Source organism: Bos grunniens, chromosome 5, assembly GCF_055505025.1.
Source record: "Bos grunniens cultivar Pamir isolate PY7600 chromosome 5, Bosgru_T2T1.0, whole genome shotgun sequence".
In the NCBI taxonomy this organism is placed as follows: domain Eukaryota; kingdom Metazoa; phylum Chordata; class Mammalia; order Artiodactyla; family Bovidae; genus Bos; species Bos grunniens.
This window is the reverse complement of record NC_141169.1, coordinates 107,679,878-107,694,085: the sequence shown is the minus strand read 5'-3', so window position 1 is coordinate 107,694,085 and position 14,208 is coordinate 107,679,878. Positions and strand designations below refer to the sequence as shown.

At 51.3% G+C, this 14,208-nt stretch overlaps 1 protein-coding gene across 2 annotated transcripts in view; it reads left to right on the top strand.

Annotated features, from left to right (window-relative positions):
- PRMT8 (protein arginine methyltransferase 8) overlaps nt 1–14,208 on the top strand; it is a 70,852-nt gene that overhangs the window by 22,596 nt on the left and 34,048 nt on the right. For both annotated transcript variants that reach the window (XM_086402388.1, XM_086402386.1), the window contains exon 2: nt 7,334–7,519. In XM_086402388.1, the coding sequence (XP_086258514.1) occupies nt 7,334–7,519 (186 nt within the window). The remainder of the gene's footprint in view (nt 1–7,333; nt 7,520–14,208) is intronic.

Genomic DNA, 14,208 nt, shown 5'->3' with positions numbered 1-14,208 from the left:
CAGGTTAGAAAAAGCTCTCCTGACATTTAGAGACAGAGCAGGATTTGGCACCTCCAGTGGCGCCTTTTGTTCTCAGGAAAATCGTTCGTTCGGCTTGGGCCGGCGCCAGTAACAGCCATTTATAGCCCAGCAGGCTTAGGTGGCTTCAGCTGCCTGGTACAGAAGGGCTGGCTGCCCCCTGCCCCCCCACCGCCTGCAGGCTCTCGGCCTCCCTGCTCCTCACCCTCCTTATCCTCTCCCTCCTCTCTCCCCACCTCCCATTTCCTAGAGGTCCCAGTTCTAGATTTGCCCACGTGACCCTAGACACATCCCCTTCCTCACATAGACCCCAACTTCTCCTGGAGCTCGCTGTCTGCTCGCTTTGGAACTCAGTCACCTTGGCGAGGTGCCTACCTGTGCCAGCCTCCACCGAGGGCTTGTCCTCTGCTTCCACATGACCTTTGACCCTCCCCCCCAAACCCCAGGTTGGGCTTCCTGCCTGGGCTGGCTTTGCTACCTACTTCTGAGTGCAGAGTCTGGCTCCCAGCAGAAGCTGTCGAGCTTGGTGGGACAGAACTGGCCCAACCACAGTATCGGGGTCAAGAGCATGGCTTTGCTGTCAGACAGACAACAACTGGTTCCTGTGTTGGCACTGGTACTCACTAACTCTGGGCTTAAGAAGTGATTGAATTTTTTGAGCTTCAGCTTCCTCACCTGTAAATTTCATTACCTCATTGAGTTATTACGAGGCGTTTATGGGATATTTGTGAAGTGCTTAGCATAGTGCCTGGCACACAGTGGGCTCTCAGTCACTGTTAAGGATCATATCACCACCATCATCACCATCACCACCATTATCACCATCATCACCACCATCATCATCACCATCACCACCATCATGACCACCATCATCACCATCATTATCACCACCATCACCACCATCATGAGCATTATCATCACCACCATCACCACCATTATGACCACCACCATCGTGACCACCACCATCATGACCATCACCATCATGACCACCACCACCACCATCACCATCAGTACCATCAGCACCATCACCACCATCATGACCATGATCATCACCATCACCACCATCATTACCATTATCATCACCACCATCATGACCACCACCACCATCACCATCAGCACCATCGGCACCATCACCACCATCATCACCATCATGACCACCACCATCATGACCATGATCATGACCATCACCACCGTCATTACCATCATCATCACCACCATCACCACCATTATGACCACGATCATCTCCATCACCACCATCATTACCATTATCATCACCACCATCATGACCACCACGATCATGACCACCATCACCACCATCACCGTCATCAACACCATTATCATCTACCCTCATTTTCAGGTGGAAGTGGGGTTAGGTAAAAAATTCTGTCTCTGAATCCCCAGCCCTGCCCATGGAATTCCCACCCACCCTTTGAAGACCAGCTGGACACCACTTTTGCAGGGAGCCCTTCTCCAGTCTCCAGCTTCGGTGTTTCCACAGCCCTTTATCTAATTTCTCAGCATTTAGGAGCCTGGGCCTATTGACTGCAGTTGGACACGGTGGGCCAGGGAGACAACAGATGAGAAGTACTGGTGAGAAGCTGTGTTGAAGACGCCCTGGGAGAGGCCAGACCTGGGGGCAGGTCACAGCATCCAAGCAGTCCTGATCCGCAGTAGGCACTAAGAATAGAAGACAAAGTCACAAATCCTCTCAGTGGAAGGTGACCCTGAGCAGATTGGGGAGCAGGCAGCAGTGCAAGATTTTCCACAAGAGCAGTGCCCTGAGCCCAGGGCCCTGCGGAGGAGCGGGGAGGTCAGAGCAGGGCACGGCAGGAGATAGCCATGTGGAAACGGTTACCAGAACCAGACAGAGCCTCAGGGAGCCCTGTGGAAGGGACCTTGGACTCAGAGTAGAATGGAGCTCAGGAGTGCAGGAGGCCCCTGTGACCTTGACCATGCAACAACCTGGTTCAGCTGGAACTTTTTCTTTCTTAATGTATTTAAGTGGAGTCAAGATTAGGGCAGCTTCATGCTGGAGCCCTCTCCTGCATTAGAGTTGACTACACAGCTCCCTGAGCACAGCATCTTCTGGATTCGAGAGGCTGAATGAGGTTGGCTTTGTTCTGGTGTCTTGTCTGTTTGCTGAAGTGCAGCGCTTGGGTCACATGTCCTCAGAGCAGGGGCCGTCACAGAACCAGAGCCGTGAGGACATGTCCTCCTGAGCCTCTCCTCTGTGTCCCCTCGTGCCTCCACGGTCCTCAGAGGAGGGTGCTTCTCTCGCTGCCCCATCCTCACCCCCTCTACCCTCTTCCTTGAGATCTCTCCCAAGTGAACCCCTCAGGCCCCTCCTCTGCAGATGGCCTCCAAATCCAGAGAGCCAGCCTAAGCTTCCATCTGAGGTCTGGGATCACGGTTCCAGTGTTTCTACTTTCGGCTGTTCACGAAACTCGTACTGGTTCGTGGCGTACACTTAAAAATACATGAACCAGCACAAGGGTGAAAAGAATGAACTGTCCACAACCCAACACGCTGTGACAGTTGCCGCTGACTCTAGGACCTTCCCCGGGCCTCCCCTCCCCACTCACAGGCATGAAGAGGCTTCAGTTCTAAAAATGCTCTCTCTTCTCCCACTAGTGCTCCTCAACCCACCGTTCGTCACGATCACTTTTCTGTTATTAAACACTCTTCCGCCACATTTGAAACGGCTGTGTAGATGCTCCGTGGTTTGTACAATCAGTTCTGTTTTGTGAAAACCCCAGGTTGGCTCATATTCTTTCTTCCTTTTTTTAGTCTTTACTGAATTTTGTTGTAATATTGCTTCTGTGTTATGTTTTGTGTTTTTGGCCAAAAGGCATGTGGGATCTTAGCTCTCTGACCAGGGATCAAACCTGTACCCCTTGTACTGGAAGGCAAAGTCTTAACCACTGGACCACCAGGGAAGCCCCTGACTCATTTCCTGATGAATAGAGTCATCACCAAATTCTTACAGCGATGTGCTTACGATTATCCATGATTCTTTCCTTAGGATATATTCCAAAAAAATGGAATGGCTGTGCTAAAGGATTTGTGCTTTTTACCACTTTTAATGCATTTTGTCAAACTATTTTCCCAAAAAGTCTCACTAGTATTGGAAGTATCCAAAAGCACGTATTTTTCTGCAATCATTGCAAATGCCATTCTAGTCTTTTTTTTTTTTTTTTTGGAGTGGGTAGGGAGAGAGTTGCGCTTATTTGGAATTTAAAAGTTATAACTTTTCCGTGTTCACTGGAAGTTATCTGGTTTCCAGAGAGACTGAATATTCTGGCAGCATGTTAATTTGCCATTTGTGGTGATCCTCATGTGAGCTGACTGTAAGATCCTCTGTTCAGTGTTAAATTGGAGATGTTCCTCTTGTTCTGGCTGGTTTGTAAGGGCTCCCTCCATTTGAAGGGGTAAAGAATCTGTCTGCAATGCAGGAGACCCGAGTTCGATCCCTAAATTCGTCGAGAAGATTCCCCTGGAGAAAGGAAAGGCTATCCATTCCAGTGTTCTTGCCTGGAGAATAACACGGACAGAGGAGCCTGGTGGGCTACAGTCCATGTGATCGCCAAGAGCCAGGCTAACGATTCCACCGTGTGAAGGATATTAACCTTCGCTGCCACATGTGTCAGAGACGTGCTTCTCAGTTCCCCGTTGACCTTCCGGCTGTGTTTATGGCATTTCCCGGCTGGGACGACATCACCGCCTGCCTGCCGGACATCTTTCCTTGTACTGTGCAGTGACGTGTCCAACTCCTCACAGGCAAATCGAAGTTTACCTCTTCCCCTCTGGCCCTGGCAGGCTCTTCCTGCTGACTTGCTTGTTTCTCTTTGTGTCACCACCACTATCCTAGTCAGCCAGGCTTGAAATGTTGAAGTCATCTTTGATTCCAGCATCTCTCTTCTCCCCTCCCTTCTGACAGTTGCCAACTCCTGTGGATTCTATTTCTGCGATTTCTCTGGCAGGCAGCCCCTCTGACACCACAGTGGCTCAGTGTCTCATTATCTGGACTTTGGAACCGGCTCGGAGGCTCGCACTTTGCCTCCCAGCCCTACTTTCCCCCACAGCCGTCCTCCTTGCCCGCTCTCCACCCCCACCCGCCCCCCGCAGGCTGCCAGCACATCTACTGGCAAGTAGATGCTCAACCCTAGAGCTCAAGTAGAGCTCAACCCTAGAGCTCCCCTGTTGCAAACCACCAACAGCTCCCTCTCAATCTCGTATTTATTTACAGCCTCTTGCTGCTGCTGCTGCTGCTGCTAAGTTGCTTCAGTCATGTCCGACTCTGTGAGACCCCATAGATGGCACCTGCCTGTAATTTCTTCCAGTCCGATCTCCCAGTATCCCAGCCATGTTCCCCAAACAAGCTCCACTGCTTCTCCACCCTTTTCTTATTTGCTGAAGCCACGCCTTCCTAGAACTCTCACGTCCTTCTAGTCCTTCTAAAACTCCCTCCCGTCATCCTCAGCCACCAAAATCCATGGAGAAAGCCCCAAGATTTCAGGTCTCTCAGAATCTTCAAGTTGAAGTGACTTCTCTGTACTTTGAACCCGCACCACCCCCCACCCCTCCACCCCCGCTCCCACCCTCCCCCACCCCCCTGCCCCGGCCCAGAGCAGTTTGCTTGAGCTTTTCCTGTAAAACAAATCTTTCTCCACCATCCAGTGGAGCCTCAAGGGCCTCCGGCTCCCACTAGATCAAGTCCTTTGAGGGTACAGTACTTGCATGTCTGTTTCTTCCACGGGATGCACAGCACTCACGGCCGCCAAAGTTCAGTGGGTGTTTGTGGAATGAAACAGGCGGCGATGCCTGGAGGTAACATACCGCTGCTGTTCCCCACCCCAGCCCCCTGGGACAGGGCACCCTGGCTGCCAATAGGCAGATCGCAAGTCCCCTGTCTCTGCAGGAGGCTGAGCTGGGCTGACAGCCTTGGCACCAGGGCTTGGGTCACAGTCAACTCCTTGTCCCCTGGACCTGTGATTATTGAGATGAACGGCCCTGAATCCATCCATCATTTGCCTCGCGATGCAATGGGAGGCACATGGTGGCACTTTGTAAGTTGGCACCAGGGAAAGAATCTCATGGAGCCTGTGGCAAGGACCTTGGACTCAGCTGCCTGGAGCTCAGGGGTGCAGGAGGCCCCTGTGACCTTGACCGTGGGAGAGCCCAGTCCAGCTGGGACTATCTCCTTAATATATTTAAACGGAGTCAAGATTGGGGTCAGCTTCATGCACAGAGCCCTCTCCAGCATTAGAGGTGACTCTGCAGCCAGCACGGGAGTGTGCAATTGACACAGTCTATTTTTAGCCTCCCAGAGACCGTGACCAACATCCCAAGAGGAGGGTGGATGCACCTGCCGCATTCTAATGAGGCAGCCCATTGCCTCCACTACCAGACAGCCCGGGATAGCGCCGACCTGGAATCTGATGTTGCTAAACTGGGAAGTCTGCTTATTTCCCAGAGGCTGTAGCCTAGATACACAAGGAAAATGGGACCATCACCACCCCCTCGAGCTCGCTCCCCTCCAGCCCAGGGCTCTGGGAAGTCTTGGGGCTATGCCTGCAGGACAGTGGAGGGGATGGACTCGGATTTCTTGATCTTGCTCTGTCCTAGGACCTCCCTGTTTCCCTTGCTGGAGAGGAGATAGTAAGTCTGTGTTGACCCAGCACACAGATGAGAAGACTGAGGCATAAATAAGGAGATGTTAGTGTACTCGGAATAGTGTTACTACTACTAATGATTGTTGTTGTTGTTTGGTGGCTAAGTCATGTCCTACTTTCAGTGACCCTGTGGACTGCATCACGTCAGGCTTCCCTGTCCTTCACCATCTCCTGCAGTTTGCTCAAACTCATGGCCATTGAGTCGATGATGCCATCCCACCATCTCATCCTCTGTCGTCCCCTTCTCCTGCCTGCAATCTTTCCCAGCATCAGGGTCTTTTCCAACGAGTCGGCCCTTCGCATCAGATGACCAAAATATTGGAGCTTCAGCTTCAGCATTAATTAACCAATGATAGGTCATATAATAAAGCACTTACTATATGCAGAAACTGTTCTAAACTCTTTACATGTATTAACTCATCACTTAAAGTAGACTTTTATAAATTCGGGACACCTGGATTTCCTACACTTTGGGAAAGGCAATCTTCTCCTGGCAGAATCATGCTTCTGCAACGAAACCTGAACTTCTGGGCTTCCGTCTCCTCCTCTGCCCTCCCCTTAGCCGGTGGAGGAGGAGGGACTGATCAGTGCCGTGCAGCAGCTGAGGGAGGTGGAACTGAGCTGGCTATCGGGTCAGGGAACCGGGGATGGGCCATGCGCTTGCAGGAGGTTGTCTATCAGTGAGGGCACTTGCAGCTCAGAGCAAACTTCTGCTGAAGTTCAGAGTCAAACAGTGAACCAGAAGCTGGGGGAGGGCAGACGACAGGTGTGAGAAGCCAGAACCCAAGAGACCTGCATTTCGGGGGGCAGGGGCTGGAGAGAAGTCCAGGGGCTTGAACTGCCTAAGAACACAGGTGGGATTTGTTTTCATCAAACACATTCATGGTGCCCTGGGTCCTTCTCTGAGCGCTTTCCAGATACCACCTTCCCTAGTCTTCAGGACGGCTCTACGAAGTGGGGACATTTATATTCCCATTTTAGAGTTGGGGAAACTGAGGCGCCTAGAGGTGAATAACTCTGGCCAAGGTTGTACAGCTGGTGAGTGGCAGGGCTTCATGTTTAAGGGGGCTGGCCCTTGGGATCCATACTCCAGCCATTCTGCTATGGAGTGCTATGTGACGCTATTACCTCTTTCCCTTTATTCTCCTCTAAGGAAAGGTATTATTGTCCCCATTTGACGGATATGCAAACTGAGGCACACATTTGCCCAGGTCACCAACTAGTAGGAGACAGAATTAGGTTAAATTCAGGGGGCTTCCCTGATGGCTCAGTGGCTAATACAGGAGACACAGGTTTGATCCCTGGGTTGGGAAGATCTTCTGGAGAAGGAAATGGCAACCTACTCCAGTATTCTTGCCTGGAGAATCCCACGGACGGAGGAGCCTGATGGCTATAGCCCATGAGGTTGCAAAGAGTCTAATACGACTTAGTGACTAAACAACAGGTAGGTTTGGCTCCTAGGTAAGCAAACTGCCACCCACACAGCATGACCATCAGCTTGGGGACACCATCCCTTCGTCACCTGGGGTGCTGGGGCTGGTGGAAGCTGGACTGGGGGAGCCAAGGGAGAGGAAGAAGGAGGGCGGAGTCTCAGAGGGCAGGAGGTGGCCGCTGTTCACACCTGCCCCTCCTCTTTCCTGCAGGTGAGCAGCCCCCCATCTCAGCCCCCGCAGCCGGTCGTCCCAGCCAAGCCTGTGCAGTGTGTCCACCACGTGTCCACTCAGCCCAGCTGCCCGGGACGGGGCAAGATGTCCAAGCTGCTGAACCCGGAGGAGATGACCTCGAGGGATTACTACTTTGACTCCTACGCCCACTTTGGGATCCACGAGGTATGGCGTCCTGCGCTGGTGGCCAAGCGAGGCGAGCTGGGTCCTGCGGCGACCGCACTTTTTCCTAGGGCAGCATCCTGCATGCGGTTCTCTGCTGTCATTAAGGGAGATCTCCCCAAGGCTCAAGGCCAAGGGCCTGTCTCCATCCTGGAGGCTCCCCAGGTAAGAGATCAGGGCCAGGCCTGGAGCCGGTGAGCAAGGGGAAGCATGTGTCTGGGTGTTTCTCAGTCGGAGAGGAAGAGATGCTCCCAGGGTCCTTGTTTTATGGTCCGGTATCCTCGCCTCTTTCTGAGCCTGAGCCTGAAGGTCCAAGAAGACCAGACATCTCTGGTCCTTGCTACCAGATGCTTTGCAGCTGGGGTCCTTCTGGCATCTTGATGTGCTGGCTTCAGGCGTCCACGGGTCCGCAAGTTCTCCCTGGACGAATGAGCACCTCCAGGGAGGGTCAGCAGGCTTCCTTGGGAACCTGGGCCTGTCTGACACCCTGATTGATTCTCAGGAAGTCCTTATGTCTAAATGCTGTCTTCTTCCATAGCAGGGGAGATTGATGTTAGCTGCGGAACAGAACAGAGCCTCCTAACGAGTGCTTCCTGGCTGCAGCAGGGGCACAGGCAGTGTTTCTTACCTCCCTCCCCCACCACCTCCAGCACCTCCTCACTCCAAACAAACAACGGACATGAGATGAGCCAAACGCGTACTCAGGGCTGGCCGCTCTTCTCAGCAAGCTATCCGTGTCGTTTCATCGAAGCCCCAGGCACTCTGTGAGGGAAGTGTTTATATGATCCCCCTACAGTACACGAAAACGTTTTGAAAAAGGAACAGAGGCTCGCTTGCTATGCAAATGCTTTTTCAAAAGAAGTCTCTGAGCTCCCCTTTCAATTAGATGCTTCTGTAAACCCTTCCTGTATCCAAACAGTGATGCTGCATTGCCAAAAGCATGTTTAATAAGTCATAGGCAGCTTTTTCTTTTCCTGAGTGCCTACTCCATCCACACTGGGTATTGCTCCCCACGTTTTATGTTACTGACTCATTTATTCCTCAGGCCAACCCTACGAGGTTGGTATTCTTATTTGTCCCCATTTCACAGATGAGGCTAGATGACCTTAAGAATCTTATCCACCTCCATTCATCTTTGCTGGTTCCTTGGTGCTCAAGCTGATACTTGGCAGAGCTAGAAATGAAACCTTCGTGTTTGTGGCCCTGGGGGCTTCATTCCTAACTTCTAGGCCGTATAGTGTTTTGAATGGGTCTTTCTTTCTCTCTTTCTGGAAACTTTGGCTTTGTTCCTGCTAGTCCCTTTGCAGTTTCCCATGGAGGTAGTGGGTGGAGGGGTTTGAGCCCCCTGAAGATGGCTCTCCACATCAGAGCATGGGGCCTTGCAGGGAAGGGGCTGGGCCCTGTGTTTAGTTCCAGGGTCCCGGCCGAGGGAGCCCTGGGCAGCTGAGCCTGCAGCATTTGGCAGTTCCCACTGGGCTTGGGAAACTCGCATTCTCTGGTGGCTCAGATGGTAAAGAATCTGCCTGCAATGAGGAGACCTGGGTTCGATCCCTGGGTCAGGAAGATCCCCTGGAGAAGGGAATGGCAACCTGCTCTAGTATTCTTGCCTGGAGAATGCTATGGACAGAGGAGCCTGGTGGGCTACAGTCCATGGGGTCGCAAAGAGTTGAACACGATTGAGCGACCAACATTTTCTTCTTTCTTTTCTATCTGGGTGGGGATGGTGGATGGAGCCCTGTCCTAGGGAGGCAGGAAAGGTGCTCTCAAGAGCTTCCCTCCTCAGGACCCTGCCTCTAATTAAAGGACAGGCCTGGGACTGTGGGCACCTGTCTCAGAGCAGGATCCTAGGAAGAGGCAGCAGTTCTGAGTCAGTCTTCAGTCGTGTCCAACTCTTTGCAACCCCATGGACTGTAGCCCGCCAGGCTCCTCTGTCCATGGGATTCTCCAGGCAAGAATACTGGAGTGGTTGCCATTTCCTTCTGCATTGAAGGCAGATTCTTTACCACCTGAACCACCCGGGCATTAGTTCTGGGGGTCCCCAAATGCCCCCCCTGGGCTCCCTGTTAGGGACCAGCTGACTGTGGTGTGCCCCTCCCATCTGCCCTACTCCTTTTGACCCCCCCGCCCACCACGACACATGTGGGCAGGATGCTCTCTCTGAGCTGTTACACCTCTACGATTCCTTCAGGACAGGGTTCCCGGCCTCTGACTCAGGCACTCAGCACACTCTCTGATTCATACAGGTTTGTTGAACTAGAGGCTCATCTCCTCACTTGGGCGCTGCTGGTCCCTCCATGGCCGGGCATCTGGAGCATCTGATGTCCCCTGGGGGGAGCCACCCAGGCTCACCCCCTGCAGACAGTATGACCAGGTTCCCTCCATTCCATGCGTCACTAGAAAACTCACACCTGCTTATGAACACATATGAGTGGAGTGCGGACTGAGTGAGCTTGTGAACCTGGAGTAGAGAAAGGATCTATATTCAGGTCATGCAGTTCGCATCTCTCCCTAGTAACCTGTCCTAGAATAGTTTACCAGACCTTTGCATCAGGAAGTACTTCTGATGACCCAGTTGGAATCCTTCTGGTTGTCATGGGGGGCCATCCCTAGATCCTAGTCCCTGGGGAAACGCAGGGGTCTTTAATAGTGGCGGGGGCTAACTAGCTTTCCTTTACCCCTAAACTCCCCTCCAGCCCTTTCGTCTCCATGATTGTCCGCTGTGAAAGGAGGTCAGGGCCTGTGGATGGCCTCCTCCTGTGATCCTTTGCAGAGAGCACCTGTTCATTTCTGTGTTATCAGACACCAGAGATCACCTCTCTATGCCAGACGGCTCATGGGGATGTCTTTACTTCCTCAGTCTGGACAAGACCCACATCTCATAGCCCACCTGGAACCGAGCTGACTGCTCGGCAGGCTTCTCCCATCATCAACAAGCCCCTCACATGGGCCGGCAGCGGTACCGCCAGCTCGCTGATTGACAGTGACCAGTGAGTGTTTAGGAAACACGGTCCAGGCAGGATTGGGTTTGATTCATCTGCAAATACAAACAAGTGCCCAGTGTGGTGTGTGTGGGGGGCACCGTCGGAGGTTGGAGGGCACAGTGGGAGGTAATTCTGAACACTTCTGGTCTTGCATCCTATGGTTCCCCCAGAGCTGACTCCACGCTTGGCCTTGGAAAGGCAGGAGACAGGGAGAGGAGGACCGTGAATCCTTTCCCACGGCCTCTGCGAGAAGAAAGGAGTGGAAGCGACAGATGTCCCTGTGTGCAGAGGGAAGGGGCCTGGCCCCACGACCTGGCCCCATGACCTCTGAGATCCCGCCTCAGCTGCCAGAAGAATCAAGCCCAGCCGGGCCGTGTTCCCAGCTCCGAGCCCAGCTCTGGGCGCCCCACCCGCTCCCAGCCAGCGCTCTTTTGACAGCCTTGCTGCAGGTTCTTTTTGAAATAGATTCCTCAGGGCTGCATTTCGCAGCCATTAGTCAATGTCCTGCCATGTGTTCAGTGGGCAGGAGACAAAGTCACCCACAGCTGGGGGTGGGAACTGCTGCCACCAAAGAGTGGCATGCTCCTGTCTGAGTGTCTGGAGATGTCTCTGGGCTGTTCTCTTTCAGGAGGGATTAAAGCAAGGGCGTGTAGGGAGGGGTGGGGAGGCAGGGAGATAGCCTTGCTATGTCACAACTTCTCTTCCCCCAGAACTAGTGCCTTTGGACTGAACTCCTGTGGTCTGGAGCCTTACGGAAGGGAAAAGGGGGCCAAAGAAATGACAAAAGATGATGAATTGAAGGGGACCCTGGGGAGATCCCTTTTAGCAATAGCAGGATCTGCAGAGACACTGGGCCAATCTAATTCCATTGGGAGAGGCAGTGAGGAGTTTGAACTATGAGTATGATTGGGAGATTTCTGAATCTTTGTCATATTTTTGCCTCCATTCCCTACTCACCCTCAACAATCTCCTCCCAGAGATGGAAAGGGTCCTCGTTTTCACAAAGACCCAGAGCTAAGCACTTTTGTAATACTTCCTTCACTTATTTGGTCATGACAACAACCCTATGAAATAGCTGCTCTCATTATCCCATTTTTCAAATGAGACTAAGATGCAGAAGGATAAGTGATGCTCTGGGCCTGCCGGAGAGCTCACTGGAGCTGTGACTTGCATGCAGGTGCCCTGGCCCCTTCCTTATAGAGCACAGATTACACCCTGTGCCCCGTGCCTGGTTCTGGGGATGCCATCTTGCAGTCTTGTAGGCTCTCAGTTTTGAGGCCCTGTTTTTTTATTTTATGTCAAGTGATCTTGCAGTGTTTGGTCCCAGAGAGCTTCTGGAAGGAGAGGCACAAACTCACTTACAAAGTATTTAGACTGAGACGTGAATTCAGTGTAACCAAACCATCACCTTATTCAGCTTCTAAGATAACCAAAGATATGAGCCTTGGGGCAGCACAGGAAGTAGTGGCTGGACTGAAAAGCAAGCACACATACTTTTAGCTCCTGTAGTTGAATTCCAAGGCCCTGATAGATGAATTAAATTCCCCCATCTGAACGAATCCTACTCAACTCCTAACCTGCTCAACCCCTGATTGGACTGAACCGACCAACTCACCATTTTAGCAGTCTAGAAAGAAAGGCCATTCCCACTTAGAGAAACAACTGACTTCAGCTACTATAGTTCCTTAGACACCAGCTGTGGCATAAAGGATAAGTGTCAAGACTTGAGAAGAAACAAGAGAATTTTGTTCATAGTCAAGAGAAACATCAGTCAATAGAAACAGATCTACAGGCAGTCCCAGTGTTGGGCTGATTAGATAAAGATTTGTAAATAGCTATTAATATAATAAAAATGATTTTTAAAAATTTCTAGGGAGAGCTAATGGATGTAATAGGTGAAACTGAAATCTTCCAACTGAAAAATACAGTATCTAAACCAAATATTTGCTGGATGGAATTAATAACAAATAGGATACATAGAAGAAAATATGTATGAATATGAGGACAGGAAAGAAAGAAATCATTGAAGAACAGAGAGAAAAAAATTGACAAGTGAAACAGAGCCTTGATGAACTGTAATACAGAATTAAGTGGTAAAATGTGAGTAATTGGAGTTCAAGAGGAGAAGAGAAAGAATGGGACAGAAAAAATATGTTTGAAAAAATATGGATGGATAAATGTCTAAAATTGATTTTAAAAAGGCCAGTAACCTTCTGGATTGATTTGCTCAAACAATGAAACCACATCAGAGACAGCCCCTGCAATCGCAGTCCTTACCTGACTATGAGGATCCATGGTCACTCTGGGTCCATGAGGATCCTCTGGGTCCACTCTGGATCCTCATAGTCCATGAGGATCCATGGATGCTGTTTTGGTGATTTAAGCCAGACTTCCGTTCACTAGACCTATAGCTTTTCTGCTGAAACAGAACAAGTGAGAATTTAGTATGCTTCTCAGGACTTATTTTCTAGAGGTATTCTAATTAACCGGTCGCCCCCTAGGGTTTGGTGAGCCAAGCTCTTACAAACGCTGCTCTGGCTCTCCGGTCCTTCACAGTGGCCACACCCTCCTCATCTTTGGCGACTGGCCCCTGCTACCCCAGGATCCCAGCTGGATGCTGATCCCACGGTAACTTGGAGAGAAGGGCGCACAGAGCTGGTCAAGGGTGCTGGGCTTCCCTCATGAACTTCTGCCTCACAGCGGTGGGTCTGTTCTCTGGCGTTGGTGTGTGGGTCTCACATGACAGGTGCATTTTAACTTTCCAATCTCCCCGACTCTTTTTGGATACCTTCCCTTTCTGCTTACCAGGGATGTGCTGGCATTTCCGATTCATTTAGTGTCAACTAACTTTGACCATGTGTCCTTCGACCAACCACAACCATTAGAGGTGCTCCAAGCCCCGGACGTAAAACACTGAAACCACAATCTTTGCTCACGGACCCACGTCAATAGACGCTGCTCAATCCAACTTTGTGTTCCCTTCAAATTATTCTCTCACTCTTCCTATACAATACCCCCCAGATTTCCATCTGTATAAGTTAGAAGTATCGTGCAGTTATTTTGGTGGGTATCACACCTCCTCCCGCGTCACTCTTTGCCTTGCTATTTTGTTGTTGTTTACTCACTAAGTTGTGTCTGACCGTTTATGACCCCATGGATGGTAGCTTGCCAGACTCTTTGGTCCATGGGATTCTCCAGGCAAGAATACTGGACTGGGTTGCCATGCTCTCCTCCGGGGGATCTTTCTGACCCAGGGCTTAAACCCATGTCTCTTGCGTCTTCTGTATTGGTGGGGGTGGGGGTGGGGGTGGTTCTTTGTCTCTAGCGCCACCTGGGAAGCCCCATGCTGGTACAGTTGCTTGCAAAGTAACACAAATACTCCTCAGGGCCACCCTCACCAACCTTATCCCAGGTGGCACTAGGGGTAAAAGAACCCACCTGCCAACTCAGGAGACATAAGAAACACTAGTTCAACCCCCGGGTCGGGAAGATCCCCTGGAGGAGGAAATGACAACCCACTCCAATATTCTTGCCTGGAGAATCCCATGGACAGAGGAGACTTGTGGGCTACAGTCCATGGGGTTGTAAAGAGTCCGACACGAATGAGGTGACTTAGCATAGCACAGCACGTACAGGTAAGACTCTTCAGGAAAACAAGCTTTCTTGGGCAGGGGTAGGAGGTGCTTTTGCTGGCAGATAAGACCATGCAAT